Source organism: Schistocerca cancellata, chromosome 2 (assembly GCF_023864275.1).
Source record: "Schistocerca cancellata isolate TAMUIC-IGC-003103 chromosome 2, iqSchCanc2.1, whole genome shotgun sequence".
Taxonomy (NCBI): Eukaryota; Metazoa; Arthropoda; class Insecta; order Orthoptera; family Acrididae; genus Schistocerca; species Schistocerca cancellata.
The window spans coordinates 701,666,380-701,682,199 of record NC_064627.1 but is presented as its reverse complement, the minus strand read 5'-3'; the positions used below and the strand labels follow the sequence as shown (position 1 = coordinate 701,682,199).

General features: G+C 39.3%; 2 protein-coding genes across 2 annotated transcripts; both read left to right on the top strand.

The window, feature by feature from the left end:
• Window positions 1–3,528: 3,528 nt before the first annotated feature.
• On the top strand, window positions 3,529–4,767 carry LOC126157849 (piggyBac transposable element-derived protein 3-like). The gene is made up of 2 exons (XM_049916403.1): window positions 3,529–3,696; window positions 3,831–4,767. The coding sequence occupies exon 2, from the start codon at window positions 3,835–3,837 to the stop codon at window positions 4,765–4,767; it is 933 nt and encodes a 310-aa protein (XP_049772360.1). The 5' UTR covers window positions 3,529–3,696; window positions 3,831–3,834.
• Window positions 4,768–4,784: 17 nt separating this feature from the next.
• On the top strand, window positions 4,785–10,201 carry LOC126157833 (piggyBac transposable element-derived protein 2-like). The gene is made up of 2 exons (XM_049916402.1): window positions 4,785–5,472; window positions 9,951–10,201. Exons 1-2 carry the CDS (start codon window positions 4,785–4,787, stop codon window positions 10,199–10,201), a joined length of 939 nt encoding a protein of 312 aa, XP_049772359.1.
• Window positions 10,202–15,820: the final 5,619 nt, after the last annotated feature.

The window sequence follows — 15,820 nt, the reverse complement described above, 5'->3', positions numbered from 1 at the left end:
TCAGCAAAGGAATGTTTGCTAGTCACTCTATGATTTATAGCTACTGGTGAGCTACGAATAAAATAGGCATTCCATTTATTTATGTGAAACACACAACTAAAAAAAGTTTGAATTTTGAAATCTTTTCTTTGTAGGAGACTCATACAAGTCCCTAATGTACTTGTTTCATATTCCTGTCAGTACGATTTCTCTTATCGTACCCGATGTGTGCAGAGCCATTTTTAACGCCTTGAAAAGGGATAATTATTTGAAGGTATGTGAAAACACGACAATGAAATTACATTTTTATTGAAAGAAACTGCATTTTACAGAATGATATGCTTATAAAAAATTTTTTTCTAATGCTCATAAGATGGAAAGTGACAAGCTAATTAAATAGAACATGTAATAATTACACATCGTCTTTTTCTAGACTCATAAAACAACAAGTGAATGGATGCAGGTGGCAAAGGGGTTGTGTCTTCAATTTATGCTACTTTCTCAGTACTTCTTTCACAGATGTGTCGAATACCGACAAGATTTCATTTAATGCGCTCATCTTCTTCACTCTATCCTTAAAGTCTCGTTTATGCACGTTGCATATTTCGGGGTAGCTCTCCACGGCTTCAATAAAATGTTCTGTTTCCTGCTTCATCCATTCCCGTTTCCCCACCATTTCTGAAATTTGTTTGCATTTAATACGTAAGGTGGTTGCATAAAATTAAGTCACCACATTAAGTAAAATGTTAAATATGAGTGTTATGCAGACGACATACTTACTGTAACTTGCGCTTCCTACTTGCAGGAAATAGAAATAAATCCTAAAAGCTGCAAGTTACCTGTAGATACTTCTTGCGTCGTGTTCACACTGGAATCGGAAAACGTGCAGTAAGTCACTTCCGCAATAAATTGCTGCGGTCGCAAGTCGACTTGGCGATAGGATTACACTCGCAAATCGCGCGGCAAGTTCCTCCGCGCAAGTAAATTGCTGCAATAACTTGCTAGTGTAAACCGAGCATTATACTTTGAAGACCCTCACTTGTTTCATTATATTTACAGTTTCCGTTTTGGATCACCACTTTTGTTTTCTCACCCCTTTCGGAAGTTTTAAGTTTCCCTTGCTTTTAATGATTCTGCGGTTGTGTACGATCATTTTGCTTAAAGTCATTGAACCTAACCTATTCAAGTGTAGCCCATCCTTTCCCAGACACTTACCACTTTCAAATTTACTTGAGTCTACAAAAACTGCACCCAGCTTGTCTCACTGTTCCCTGATTCCACTGGTTATATTATTTATGTATGTATCACTTACTTATCTTCTGTGTAGAATTGCACTAACGACAATTTTTGAATTTGCGAACACAGATTTTGATGAGCGGATCAAGTTGCATGTTTCACTCATTATTTCATCCTCACTGCTGTTCCGGATGGAATTTGTTCCAACATGAATCTTCCTATTTGTCGTTTTTTTCATTTGGACCTTCAGTTTCACTTCGTTTCGAAAGTAGAATATTTTGAAAATGTTTGCCAATCTGATGCGATCGGATTCCGGGACTAACATCGATTTCATCCTGAAGCTGTAACATTTTCCAGTATGGAGTCGCCAACAACAAGAAAGTAATTTTTTTCAATCGATTTTGCTGTGGCACTTCCTCGTTTGTCCTTTTTGTAGGTCTTTCTTTCCCATTTATATTTGTTTACAGATTCTGGTGAGTGGGTTTTGATCACATTTCGCACACCATGTGTATTTTGAAGGTTTTTTTCGTGCTTGGCTGGTGCTTTTGCGAAACCCTGGATTCCATTTCGCTTATTTCCGTTTGATGGATATCACACACACAGAAATGTTTTTCTTGAGTTAATCTATCATTTTCTTTCTTTGTAGTCAGTAAAGCGGTTTTAAATGCTTCAGAGTTCTTGTGTAGCTGCTTTATAATTTCGTTTTTTGTGTCTTCTTTTATTTACGTTTCACAAGCACAGGCCTGTTATTCCCGAATTAATCTACCTTTTTCTTTTTTATAGTTACTATTACGGTATTTAATGCCTCAATGTCCTTTTGCAGCAACTTTATAATTTCGTTTTTTGAGTCCACTGTACTTACAAGATCGGCTGTTTCACTTGTAAACAAACATAGCATGTCATTGGAATATCATCACTGATGAATTTTAGGTTCACTTTCACGCACTTTTCGTGCAACCAATAGTTGCACTTGACACACAGTATACCCTACATCACTCGCTTTTCACGTGCTCTACACGAAAAACCGTTTGTTTTTTTGCTTTTTTGACGAGAGCGAAACGTTACTACACTTCCCTATCGGCGCTGTCTTGTCACTCAAAAACGCCTTGCACAGAAAACAAATGAAACTCTCAAGGAAGTTTACGATTGGTCAATAAGCAATAAAGTAACATTGAACATAAAGAAAACTATTGCCATGAATTTCAGTTTGGAGAGGGAAAATGAAACTTTGTCTCGAAACCTGGCAGAAAATCCAAAGAGATTCTGGTCATATGTGAAGTATGTTAGTGGCAAGAAACAAAATCAATGACTTCTCTGTGCGATAGCAATGGAGATGATATCGAAGACAGTGCTGCCAAAGCAGAGTTACTAAACACAGCCCTCCGAAATGCCTTCACAAAAGAAGACGAAGTAAATATTCCAGAATTCGAATCGAGAACAGCTGCCAACATGTGTAACGTAGAAGTAAATATCCTTGGAGTAGTGATGCAACTTAAATCACTTAATAAAAGCAAGTCTTCTGGTCCAGACTGTATACCAATTAGGTTCCTTTCGGAGTATACTTAACAATCATATACAACCGTTCCCTCAACAAAAGATCCATACCCAAAGACTGGAAAGTTGCACAGGTTTCACCAATATTGAAGAAAGGTTGTTCGAGTAATCCACTAAATTAAAGGCCTATATCGTTAATGTCGATATGCATCATGATTTTGGAACATATATTGTGTTCAAACATTATGAATAACTTCGAAGAAAACTGTCTGTTGACACACAGTCAATATAGGTTTAGAACACATCGTTTTTGTGCAACACAACTAGCTTTTTATTCACATGACATGTTGAGTGCTATTGACAAGGGATTTCAGATCGATTCCATATTTCTGGCTTTCGGGAAGGCTTTTCTCACTGTACCACACAAGCGGTTTGTAGTGAAATTGCCTGCTTATGGAATATCGTCTCAGTTATGTGATGGGATTTGTGATTTCCTGTCAGAGAAGTCACAGTTCGTAGTAATTGATGGAAAATCATCGAGTAAAACAGAAGTGATTTCTGAGGTTCCCCAAGGTAGTGTTATAGGCCCTTTGCTGTTCCTTAGATTTAGAAAAGATATCTGAATGGTGCGAAAATTGGCAGGTGACCCTCAATAATGAAAAGTGTGAGGTCGTCCACATGAGTGCTAAAAGGAATTCGTTAACGCTCTACTGCCCACCGTGACTCTGAAGTCACGTCAAATTTTATCGTTATATTTCGCATTAGGATCGTTATTTCTTTCTTGACCATTGTGACTTGAGTGTTACAATATGACTGCTTTATATTTAGGTTGTTTGCACTGGCACCAGAATAATATTATCTTTGGTAGGTAGCATTGAATGTTGGACTGCAGTCATTTGTCGTCTTCCTGTGCTGGTGCAAGTTTAGCTATTATTTACAGTGATGCTATTGTCATTTTTCAAGAAACAAAAATACTTATTTAGAAATGTAAGTATCATTCTTCATTATAAACACTGCATTTCATGTAACTATAAATATTGCATGTGCTATGAGCGAATTTGGGTCCGTTTCTCTGAAGTCACGTTGGGCAATAATGGAATCATAACCTCACTTTGTTACAGAGTCATGGAGCCCAATAAGTTTTATGGGAAACGTAAGGAAGGTGAAGAATATGAAGTTAGAACTATTCCTGGGTATGAATCAGAAGATTCTGTCTTAAATTCAGATAATGAGGATGATATTGAGATAGTAGAAAAGTGTCAAGGTGACATAATTATAGGCGAGAGTGATAATGATAGTGCAGAGGACGGTGATAATGTTGTACGTGTGAATAATATAAGTGATAACGAGAATGCTAGTGATGAATTTCAAGTCAATTATGATTGGAGACGTTCTAGCAATCGTATTATTCGTCCTGTTCAACCATGGAAGTGTTGTCTCCCTTGTGCACCGGAAGAACCTCATCTACCTATCACCTATTTTAGGCAGTTGTTAGATGATAAAATTGTGGAAAATGCTGTAGATCAAACCAACTTATATGCAATACAGAAAGACATTTCTAAACCAATAAACACTGATAAAAATGAGATTGAACAATTTTTTGGTTGCCGTATGTACATGTCCATTTATGGACTTCCATCATCTCGTATGTATTGGAAAACTACTACTCGGATTCCAGCTGTTGCTAATGTAATGAGCCACAATAGGTGGGAGCAGCTAAAATTAGGACTCCATTTCAATGATAACGAAACTATAGATCAAGCTGACACATTGTACAAGATCAGCCCCTTTCTGGAGCCATTGGTTGAAAATTTTCGAAGAATTCCCATGAATGAAAAATTGTCAGTGGATGAACAGATGATTCCTTGCAAGGGAAGACACACCTTGAAGAATTATGTCAAAAATAAACCTAAAAAATGGGGTTACAAAGCATTTGTCTTGTGTGAGTCACATGGAATTGCACATAATTTAGAGATATATTCAGGGAAAGTGAAACATGACCCATCCTTACCTGATGTAGGTGTTATTTTGATAATTGGTTCACAGGAGTTCGGTTAGAAGTTGAACTAGAAAAGATGGGTATTCAGTCTTTAGGAACTGTGAGACCTAATCGGCTCAAAGGCTGTATGTTCACTTCTGACAAAGTCATGAAAAAGAAGGGTCGAGGGAGTTATGAGGAACATTTATCTAAAATTGATGGCATTACTTTGAGTGCAGTAAAATGGTATGATAACAAACCTGTTCATTTGCTCAGTACTTTTGCTGGTGCTCATCCAACATCAACAGTGGAGAGATGGGACCGTACAAAGAAAGAAAAAATAAATGTTGAATGCCCCAGTATTGTTCACTATTACAATCAGTTCATGGGTGGTGTTGATCCGTTGGACTCACTGATAGCATTGTATCGCATCAAGATCCGGTCGAAGAAATGGTATTTGAGAATTGTATTTCACTTGCTTGATCTGACTGTTGTCAATGCTTGGCTACTATACAGAAGAGATTGTACAGAGTGTAACGTGAGAAAACTAGATCAGCTCAGCCTATTGGACTTCAAAGCTACTGTTGCTGCTTGTCTTTGCAAACAGAATAAGGATGGACAGAAAAAAAGGGGAAGTCCTAGTAGTTCGTCAATGGAAACTGCAATTCAGTTGAAGAAGAAGACTGGGTCAGCAGCACCACTGCCTGAAAAAGAAGTGAGGAAGGATGGAATTGGCCACTGGCCTCAATTTTCAGAAAAAAGAGGTCGTTGCAAAAAACCAGGATGTAATGGTGCACCAAAAGTGTTTTGCACAAAATGTAAAGTGCATCTTTGTTTCACACCAAATTCTAACTGTCTTTTGATTTTCATACTCAGTAGTTCATGTCAGAAACCAAAAATAACCAGAAAATTGCTGACATTAAAATCAATTTTTAAGTTTGTATTTTTTTATTTATTGTATTGCATATGTTTTTATCTGTAATTAATTGTTATCTCATTATTCTTTACTTACTTCCAATTTTATCATAACATGCAGCTCCATTCTTGTCTCGAATTAGAAATACTAAATTATTTGTACAAGACTGAACAAAAAATGTAACTGCCCACTGTGACCTCAGAGTCACAGAACTATTTTTAAAAAATAAATTATTTCAAAAACAAAAATTCATTTTATATGTGTTAAATACATTATTCTCTAACATTCTGTGCATATAAATATTTTGTTCTACAGGAAATAATAATTTGGGCAATAGAGGGTTAAACTTCAGTTACACGATAAATAAGTCTAATCTAAAAGCTGTAAATTCAGCTAAATACCTAGGTATTACAATTACAAACAAGTTAAATTGGAAGAAACACATAGATAATGTTGTTGGGAAGGCTAACCAAAGACTGCGTTTTGTTAGCAGGACACTTGGAAAATGTAACAGATCTACTAAGGAGACAGCCTACACTATGCTTGTTTGTCCTCTTTTAGAATACTGCTGGGCAGTGTGGGATCCTTACCAGATAGGACTGACATAGTACATCGAAAGAAGGGCAGCACGTTTTGTATTATCGCGAAATATGGGAGAGAGTGTCACAGAAATTATACAGGGTTTGGGCTGGACATCATTAAAAGAAAGGCGTTTTTCGTTGCAATGGAATATTCTCACAAAATTCCAATCACCAACTTTCGCCTCCGAATGCGAAAATATTTTGTTGACACCAACCTACATAGGGAGAAACGATCACCACGATAAAATAAGGGAAATCAAAGATTGTACGGAAAGATATGGGTGTTCGTTCTTTCCGCACGCTATACGAGATTGGAATAATAAAGGCTTGTGAAACTAATTCGATGAACCCTCTGCCAGGCACTTAAATGTGATTTGCAGAGTATACATGTAGATGTAAACAATGTTAAATTAAATGTAGATGGCACCTCTATAAACTGTGTAACAAATGCAAAATTTCTAGGAATGAATATTGATTCTCAGTTGAAGTAGTGTGAACACACAAAGGTACTTGCTAACAGAATGTCATCAGCATATTATGCCCTTAGAATGCATAAGTATGTAACATGCAGTGTCTTCTAGTTACATACTATTGCTGTGTACACTCAGTCCTAAGCTATATCATTCTTTTTTTGTGGAAAAAATGTACAAAATATGAACACAATTTTCAAACTCCAGAAAAGAGCCATAAGAATAATAACCAAAAATAGTAGTCAAGCTCATTGTAAAAATCTGTTCAAAACGTTGGGGATTTTAACTGCTCCATGTGAATACATTTACCATCAGTTGTACACATCAAATATAACATTGGTAATTATTGAACAAACACCTCTGTCCATGGCCATGGAACAAGAGCTAGACTCAACTTACATTTACCAAGAAAAAATAAACAAAAAATTGAAAACAGTATTTTCTACCAAGGAATAAAACTGTACAATAAATTACTAAAAGAGACTAAAGAAATTACAAAAATATATTTATTTAAAAAGGCAGCTAAAAAGTACCTATTATGCAATACATTTTATACACTGAAGGACTTCTTAGATAAAACAGAGTATATGATTGGTAAAAAACAGTGTTATACAAATAAATAATTATAATGATTATAAAGTATCCAACATTCCACATAACACATTCACACTGTGTTTTTTCTTCTTTTTTCCTTTTCTACAAAAACTTACCCACAAGCTATGCATAGCACAATGCTAACATCTCTTCCTCTTTGTGAGCTCAACATCTCATTCGTTATAGAGGAATGCTGACTCAGTTTTTCAGGACAGCAAATGGGAAGTTGCGGTACAGAAAATAGTCCACAGATCACCAGTGTGTGTGTGTTTGTGTGTGTCTCTAACTTGAAGTCTGTAAATGTATGTGTATACGAATTAGCTTATTTTAAATTGGTCTAAACTTATAAATACTTTGACATGTCCTATATCCTGGTAAAAAGAGATCTACGGATGAATAAAGCTACTACTAATACAGTTTTATCTTTTGTAAGTCTATTGTTAATATTTTTGTTTATATATAGGCGAGAAATTATAAATAACCTGTACTTGTGTAGGTAATCTTGACACAGTCTTCGCAGTCAGGACTGGTAAACGATGGAGAGCTAATAATTAAGTAATTAAAAAGCCCTTCTACAAAAATGGTTCAAATGGCTCTGAGCACTATGGGACTTAACATCTGTGGTCATCAGTCCCCTAGAACTTAGAACAACTTAAACTTAACCAACCTAAGGACATCACACACATCCATGCCCGAGGCAGGATTCGAACCTGCAACCATAGCGGTCACGCGGTTCCAGACTGAAGCCCCTAGAACCGCACTGCCACACCAGCCCTCCTACACATAGACTGCTAAGATCTATAGTCGAATATTCCAAATTCATATTCTTATTGATATAGATGGTCACTCCACCATGGTCAATGTTTGGTCTACAGTAACTTGTTGCCACTGTGTAACAAAACAGTATAAACAAGTTTGTTTCTGTACTTTTAATCCAGTGTTCATTCACAAAGATAATGCTGCAATTAATTTCATTCAGCCAGTACCAGTCCTTCTTAAGGACAACACATTTATGTGTAACAAAAGTAGCTCATTTTTGCTGCAGGGAAGTACAGTGTCTTTATGGGGCCCAGTTCGTTAACTTATCTTTAGCGTGTCTTTTATACTATGTTCTTATGCTCTTTGTTTTGACCTGGACCAATATATCTCAGGCTTATCAGGCTTATACATTTCCATAGTATGGTTCTGAGGGTTGGAATATGTCATCTGACTTGCTATGGAAGGCTAATTTATTATGCACCACAGTAAATATTTTTTGTGTCCACAAATTCTTTTCTAACCCACCTAAGCTCTGACCATGTACTGTATGACAAACACAGGGGGAGTGACAATTATTCACAAATGCATGATTTCAAGTAATATATCCTTAATGTTAATAAGTGCTACATTCTTAAAATGTTTTGCAGATAGATTCAAAATACTTGTCATGATCGTCAACTGCTGCATGGTCGATAGTCAACTCTCTGTGATCTAACATCTTTGGACTTTAATTCATTCTGATTAGCCATGTTGTGTTCACAATTTAGTTTGCGCTACAGGTCACTACAAAAATTCGGTATATTAAAGTGATTACGGAGATTAAGTGTCGCCTGCATAGTGTATGTTCACCCACAAAGATGACCCCAAACTTGTGACTGTGTCACTATCTTGTCATTCATGTCATCTTTGTTCATGCACCAAATGCTTTATAGGTTGGACATTGGACAGGTTGCATCCTAACACTTCAATGACGTTTTCTGCACTGCAAATTACTTGTGTGCAGCAGTCGAGTGCTACAGTTCAGCTGCAACTGCCTCATCAGTTCATTTTGCCACATGTCCCATCATTACAAGACTCTCAAATCACACAAACAATTCCGCCATGGTAGAACTCCCATGTTTCTGTGTATACCAATGATGCCGTCTTCCACAACAGTTACACACCTGTGTTCATATTGTCACATGGAAACATCAAACAGGAGCAGCTCCCATTTCAGACTATTCTGGAGGGCTATGACCCAAATTTCACACCTATATGATTCCATTCATCTGAGTGTTCTATCGGTACACGAGTGCCTTTTCAAACTGCAACCACTGCCACCCGCATGTTGGTTTTGCTGCACATCACTCCCATTGTGTTTCGTGCACCCACACCGGCAACACGCCACCCACACCTGCTGTACAGTGTGTCTCACATGGACAGCCTCACCCTTGAGTGCCTCTGCTTGTAGCTCCCTTCTGGTGACATCATCTGACACTTGTGTGAAATGTCTCCCCCTGATGCTACTGCTTCCTCTTCCCTCAGTTCAAAGAGTTCTATGGATCCTTGGTGTGCAACATCTCAAATGAGTGGTTCGAGTGATGTGCCTCCGCCGGCCGCGGTGGTCTAGCGGTTCTAGGTGCGCAGTCCGGAACCGCGCGACTCCTACGGTCGCAGGTTCGAATCCTGTCTCGGGCATGGATGTGTGTGATGTCCTTAGGTTAGTTAGGTTTAAGTAGTTCTAAGTTCTAGGGGACTGATGACCACAGATGTTAAGTCCCATAGTGCTCAGAGCCATTTGAACCATTTTGATGTGCCTCCCTGCAGTGAGGTGACCTGCCATGTTGATGTCTCACAGGTGTGCGACGGAACCACTGATGCCTTCCTCTCCACACCTCCCTTCTCCCTGGATGACCCATCCAATAGTACTGTTATCCTCATTCATTCTTTCCAAATTCCCACAGATGTGGACAAAGACAATATTTCTGCATCTGTCAATACCAGTGGACTTCTGACCATTACCATTCGCCTTATTCACATTACTTTAAGCCCACTTGCCACCTCAACATTCCCTTGTCCCTCGCAGGCCATCCTCTCCACCCCCCTCAGTGGCTTCGAGACTGTAGTCTCTGCTGCCTCCACTGAGCTCTGTGGTGAATGCTCAATAATGCACTCACTGCAAGCTCACTTGCTTGGACCTCCCTTCGCTGTTTAGTCCCCCTTAAACATTCCAACAACCACCACTGCTTGGACCTCAGTTCATTCTGATTAGCCATGTTATATTCACATTTTATTTTGTGCTATATACCATTGTAAAGATTCCACTTATTAAAGGGTTTACTGAATATAAGAGTGTGTTCATATTATACTATTGCCTGCATAGTGTATATTCACCTTCGTACTTGACAGCTTTAGTATTTCACTGTTTACACATGATGATTCTATTAAGTCACAGCTTTGAGATATTTTTAGTACTGTTACATTTGTGTTTATTAATTTGCCGAATGTTGTTTTCAAGACTGATGTTGCTGTAGCTGTTTCATGGTGGTGCACATCACGGAGCCATCACTTCATATCACATCACAAGAGCTGCAAAGTCATTGACTGATAGATGTCTTGAATCTTCAGTGCTGTTGAGAATTTGCTTCAATCTTGCTCTGATCCTCATAATCCTTGCAATTTGAATGTTTTCTGGCACTGACAAGGTCTTCATTTTAGTAGCTGTTCCTTTTCTGAAGCTATCAGAGTATCTTTTGATGTGTGATAATTTTTCCCTCGGTGTTTCTCAAGCCTCTGTTCTGACTGTGGTTTATTCTGTTGCATTTGGAGCACTGTTTGTTTTTTTTTTCAATTTAGTAGCAGTGGGGCAGTGCAAGAATTTATCAACATCAACATCTACATCTATACTCTGTAAACCATTATGAGGTACATGACAGAGGGTATGTCCCATTGTACCAGTCATTAGGGTTTCTCCCTGTTCCATTCAGATACGGAGCATAGGAAGAATGATTTTTTGAATGCAATTGTGCATGCAGTAATTATTCTAATCTTATCCTCATGATCCCTGTGTGAGCAGTACATAGGGAGGGGGGGGGGTTGTAGTATATCCCTAGAGTAATCATTTAAAGCTGTTTCTTGAAACTTTGTTAATAACTGTCTCGAGACAGTGTCTCCCAGTTCAGTTCCTTCTGTATATTTGTAACACTCTCCCATGGATGAAACAAACCTGTGATCAGTCATGGTGCTTTTCTGTATATATGTTCAATATCTTCTGTTATTTGGTATGGGTCCTACACACCTTAGCAACATTGTAGCACTGGTCCCATGAGTGATTTGTAGGCAATCTCCTTTGCAGACTGACTGCACTTTCCCAGTACTCTACCAATAAACTGAAGTCTACCACCAGCTTTATGAGCCTACGTGATCATTCCATTTCACATCCTCACAGAGTGTTACATGCAGGTATTTATATGAGATGACTGATTCCAAGAGTGACTTATTGATATTATAGACATAGGATACAATGTTTCTTTGGTTTTGTGAAGTGCACAGTTTTACATTTGTCCTTTATGACTCGCTTCACAATCAAATCAGTGCATCATCCAGACCAGAGAGAGAGAGAGCGAGCATAATTGTAATAATAAGGGGGATCATACTACCAAGGTGTTCGTAGACGTGACTCGATCTGGTAAAAATGTAAACATCACTCGTGGATTAGGCTAGCTGTTGCTTACATGGCAGTACAAGGAGTGATCTATGATTATGGGACATGCGATCAGCGTGTCACCAATCTCTCTAACCGTTATTGCCACTGGATGAATCCTCATGATATTGCCACATTTTTATTCGAGCAGCTTCTCACAGGCCTCACAAGGGCTGAATTGACTCTGCACCAGACATCCTTGTTTAGCGGAAAACTGTGGAGGTACCCAGAACTGAAGGTAGTGATGCTAACAATTCAGTTTGAATCAATAAAATCTGCTCAGTTTACAAGTGTCACCATTTGAGATAAAACACTCAAGCTTTCAATAGCTGTCTCCGCCATCGTCATCAGGAGTTGAAATCACTGACTGCTGGGGCTGACACAGTGTTCTGCTCATATAGGTGTAAGGCAGCTTCTGGAATTTTCAAGAGTGGACTGGAGTGGCCCATGCACAGAAGACACGCTGGGCAGTTCCTAGCGGCTCCGTCCCACTGCATGGCCGAGTGACGTCACATGACGCGAGTGGCCGGTGGCGCATTTGAAACTACCGCTCCTGCGTCCCTACAAGTGTTAAGGCTACATCTTTGCTTTCACTCAATCTGCAAAGCCTGTCCCCATCTTTACTAGCAAAGAACCCCGTGAGTACGAGGTCGCAAAAGGCCAATGATATTTTACGGCATTCAACACTCCCTATATTTTCTACCATGCAGTTACAATATTGGCTGCTGGCAGTAATAAGTGGCAGGACTGGAGGTATCCAATGGTGAGCACAGAATGAGGTTACAGAGTGACAGTGTGAGAAAAACTGGCAGACAAAATATTGGCGTTTCTGCAAGATGAGTCGGTGGAATCTGTGGTGTCATATACACTCAATTATGCAGAAAATGAACACGAGAGGTAGAATGATGACAATACATGCTTAACAAGTGAAAGTCATACTGAAACAGGTGTCAAGCCATGTAGTTCATCAGCTTTGGCGAACAGGGAGCCACCAATTCTGTCTCCAGTGAATTGTAATGAAGAACAATTGTAGTCCAAAGAGTGGGTACTTAACATAATTACGTACATGGAAGATAATCTGCAGCATAGTAAAAAAGCAATTGTGAATAGATTTCGACTAAGTCCATAGCGATGTGACCATGTAGTGTATAAGAGAAACTATGGATATTCAATGGAGGACGAGGTGCACTTGTTACAAAGACTGGTGTTTGAGCATTTCAAGGATGCTCGATACAATTAACAGGTTGCGTATGATAACATGATAGAGACCTACTACGTTGTTGTTGTTGTAATCGTCAGTCTGAAGACTGGTCTGATGCATCTGCCCATGCTACTCTACCCTATGCAAGGCTCTTCATCTCTGAATAACTGCTGTAACCTACATCCTTCTGGATATGCTATCATTATTCATCTCTTGGACTTCGTCTATGTTTTTTACCTCCCCCCCCCCCCCCCCGCACTTCCCACCAATACAAAATTTTTGATCTCGTGGTGTCTCAGAATGTGTCTTGCCCCCTTCTTTTAGTCAAGTTATGCCACAGATTTCTTGGTATCTCCAGTTCTAGTCAGTACCTCCTCATTAGTTATGTGATCTACCGACCTAACCTTCAGCATTCTTCTGTAACATCACATTTCAAAAGCTTATGTTTTCTTCTTGTCTAAACTGTTTATCATCCATGTCTCACTTCCATACATGGCTACAATCCATACAAATACTTTCAGAAAAGACTTCCTAACATTTGAGTCTATATTTGTTGTTAACAAATTTCTCTTCTGCGGAAATGCTTCTCCTCCCATTCCCAGTCCACATTTTATGTGCTCTCTGTTTCAGGCAGCATCAGTTATTTTGTTTTGCTCAAATAGCAAAACTCATCTACTACTTTAAATGTCTCCTTTCCTAATTTAATTCCCTCAGCATCACCTGATTTAATTCGACTGCATTCCATTATCCTGGTTTTGCTTTTGTTGATGTTCACCTTAGGTTCTCCTTCCAAGACACTGTCCATTCCGTTCAACTGCTCTTCCTACTCCTTTGTTGTATCTGACAGAATTACAATGTCGTCAGCAAACCTCAAAGTTTTTATTTCTTGTTACTGAACTTTCATTCGTTTTCAGATTTTTCTTTAGTTGCCTTTACTGCTTCCTCAGAGTACAGATTGAATATCTATCATTGAGGACAGGCGACAAACCTGTCTCACTCCCTTCTCAACCACTGCTTTCCTTTCATGCCTCTCGATACTTATAACTACCGTCTGGTTTCTGTACATGTTGTAAATAACATTTTGCTCCGTGTATTTTACCCCTGCTGCCTTCAGAATTTCAAAGAAAGTATTCCAGTAAACATTGTCGAAAGCTCTCTCTAAGTCTACAACTGCTATAAACGAAGGTTTGTCTTTCCTTAACCAATCTTCTAAGAGAAATCATTGGTACAGTACAACCAAGCAACATTAGGCTTCCCCACAACTACAGTGATTTCAAGGGAAGCAATAGGTGGTCGCATAACATCAAACAGTGCTACGAAATTAGAGGACGTAAGATAACGAAATTTCAAAGAAAGCGTCAACGTGAGGATGCACAGCAAAGTGCGGAATTGCCCCCAAATTTTGTACGTGAGATAAACAAACTTATTCCATCGTTCAGTAAGGAATTTGTTTTCGTCTTCGACCAATCGAAATTTGAAGAGGAAATGCATTTGAAGGGAATCCTGGAAATTAGAGGCACCAAGAGAGTTGTATCAAGATTAATTAACATCAATGCCTTAACGCATTCGCATACAGTTAATCTGGATGGTAAATTGGCTGAAAAGTTATTTATTGTGCTGCGAGAAGTTGGAGGTGCTCTGCCCCCAACGATTATTGCTAATGTGCGTGATCTTTCAAGGACAGCAGGGGAATATTTACGTCACAGCAAGCAAGAGTAGGAAAATGGGAGTAAGAGAACTATAACTATGGTATGAGCACTGCTTTTGGCCAACAGCTGGTCAAACTAACATGCTTTTGCGTGATTCTTGGTCTGCATACAATAATCATACTCCCTTAAAGCAAACTATACCTCCAGAAAGATGTGTGACATTGCAGTTCATACCACCTGGAACTACTGCGCAAATTCTGTTTCTGGATGTTTGTTTTCCCCATACCTATAAAATATACTCATGTTATCACACTATCCGCAGCTACACATTAAATGATATCCAGTTTCACGATAAGCTCGACGACAGACTGTTTCGTATTCGGTTGCACGCCATCACAGTGCTCATCACCCCATTACACCAAATGATTCTACACGCATTCTTTGGGAGTGGATACCTAGCTGAATGTCCTGCACAGTTTGGAACTCCCAGGGAGTTGGTTTCCAGTCTTGATGGTGAGAACCTTTGTGATCATTGTAGAGCGCTATTTTTCGTTTGGTTTTCATGGTACAAGTTAATGGTTTGTTTTGGACATTTCTTGATAGTCGACTATGTCCATTACCTGAAGTGTAATACATACATCCCGTAGAAGATAGATCTCTGCGCCTCCTGGGCAATCATTTTCTGTCGCCCTCCTGATACACATGATGAGCCATTAGCAGCTAATATTTTTCCTGTCATAACTATTATCGCAACACTTTCAAATGAGCCTTACTAAAGACTGAACTCCAGACCTCTCACTCACTGGGTTCGTTGTAAGTGTGTTCCCTTTGTTTGACATGTTGTGAATGCTCATCACAGCACTCGGCAAAGGTGTGAATGTGCAGAGCAATCACAACATACCACACAAAGCGAACTCGAGGAGTCGGCCACGGCTGAACACTGCCTAGAAAACGAGCATAAAATACGATTTGAAAAAACGAGCGCTTTTGCTCCAACAACACCATGCAGGGATTCTGTTATCAAAGAAGCGGCCGAAATTAGAATGAAGAGCAACAATTTTAACAGAGACCAGTGGTGCACACTTAGAGGGGCAAGGGGACGGGCTTTCAGCATTGAGCGAAAGCAAAGACGTTTATTCGGACTCGGAAGCGGCAGTTTCAAAAGTGGCGCCAGCCGCTTGCGCCATGTGACGTCACTTGGTCCCGCTGCAGGACGGAGCCTCTAGGAGCTGCCCAACTTTCCTTCTGCACATGCGCCACTCTGCCGTCTCTGGAAGGTTC

Bases quoted from the DNA above. Each gene is read 5' to 3' on its own strand.
- LOC126157849 (XM_049916403.1), top strand. From the start codon at position 3,835: ATGGAGCCCAATAAGTTTTATGGGAAACGTAAGGAAGGTGAAGAATAT.
- LOC126157833 (XM_049916402.1), top strand. From the start codon at position 4,785: ATGGGTATTCAGTCTTTAGGAACTGTGAGACCTAATCGGCTCAAAGGC. The intron at 5,473-9,950 runs GTAATGGTGCAC...AAATTCCCACAG, and splicing joins TCGTTGCAAAAAACCAGGAT to ATGTGGACAAAGACAATATT.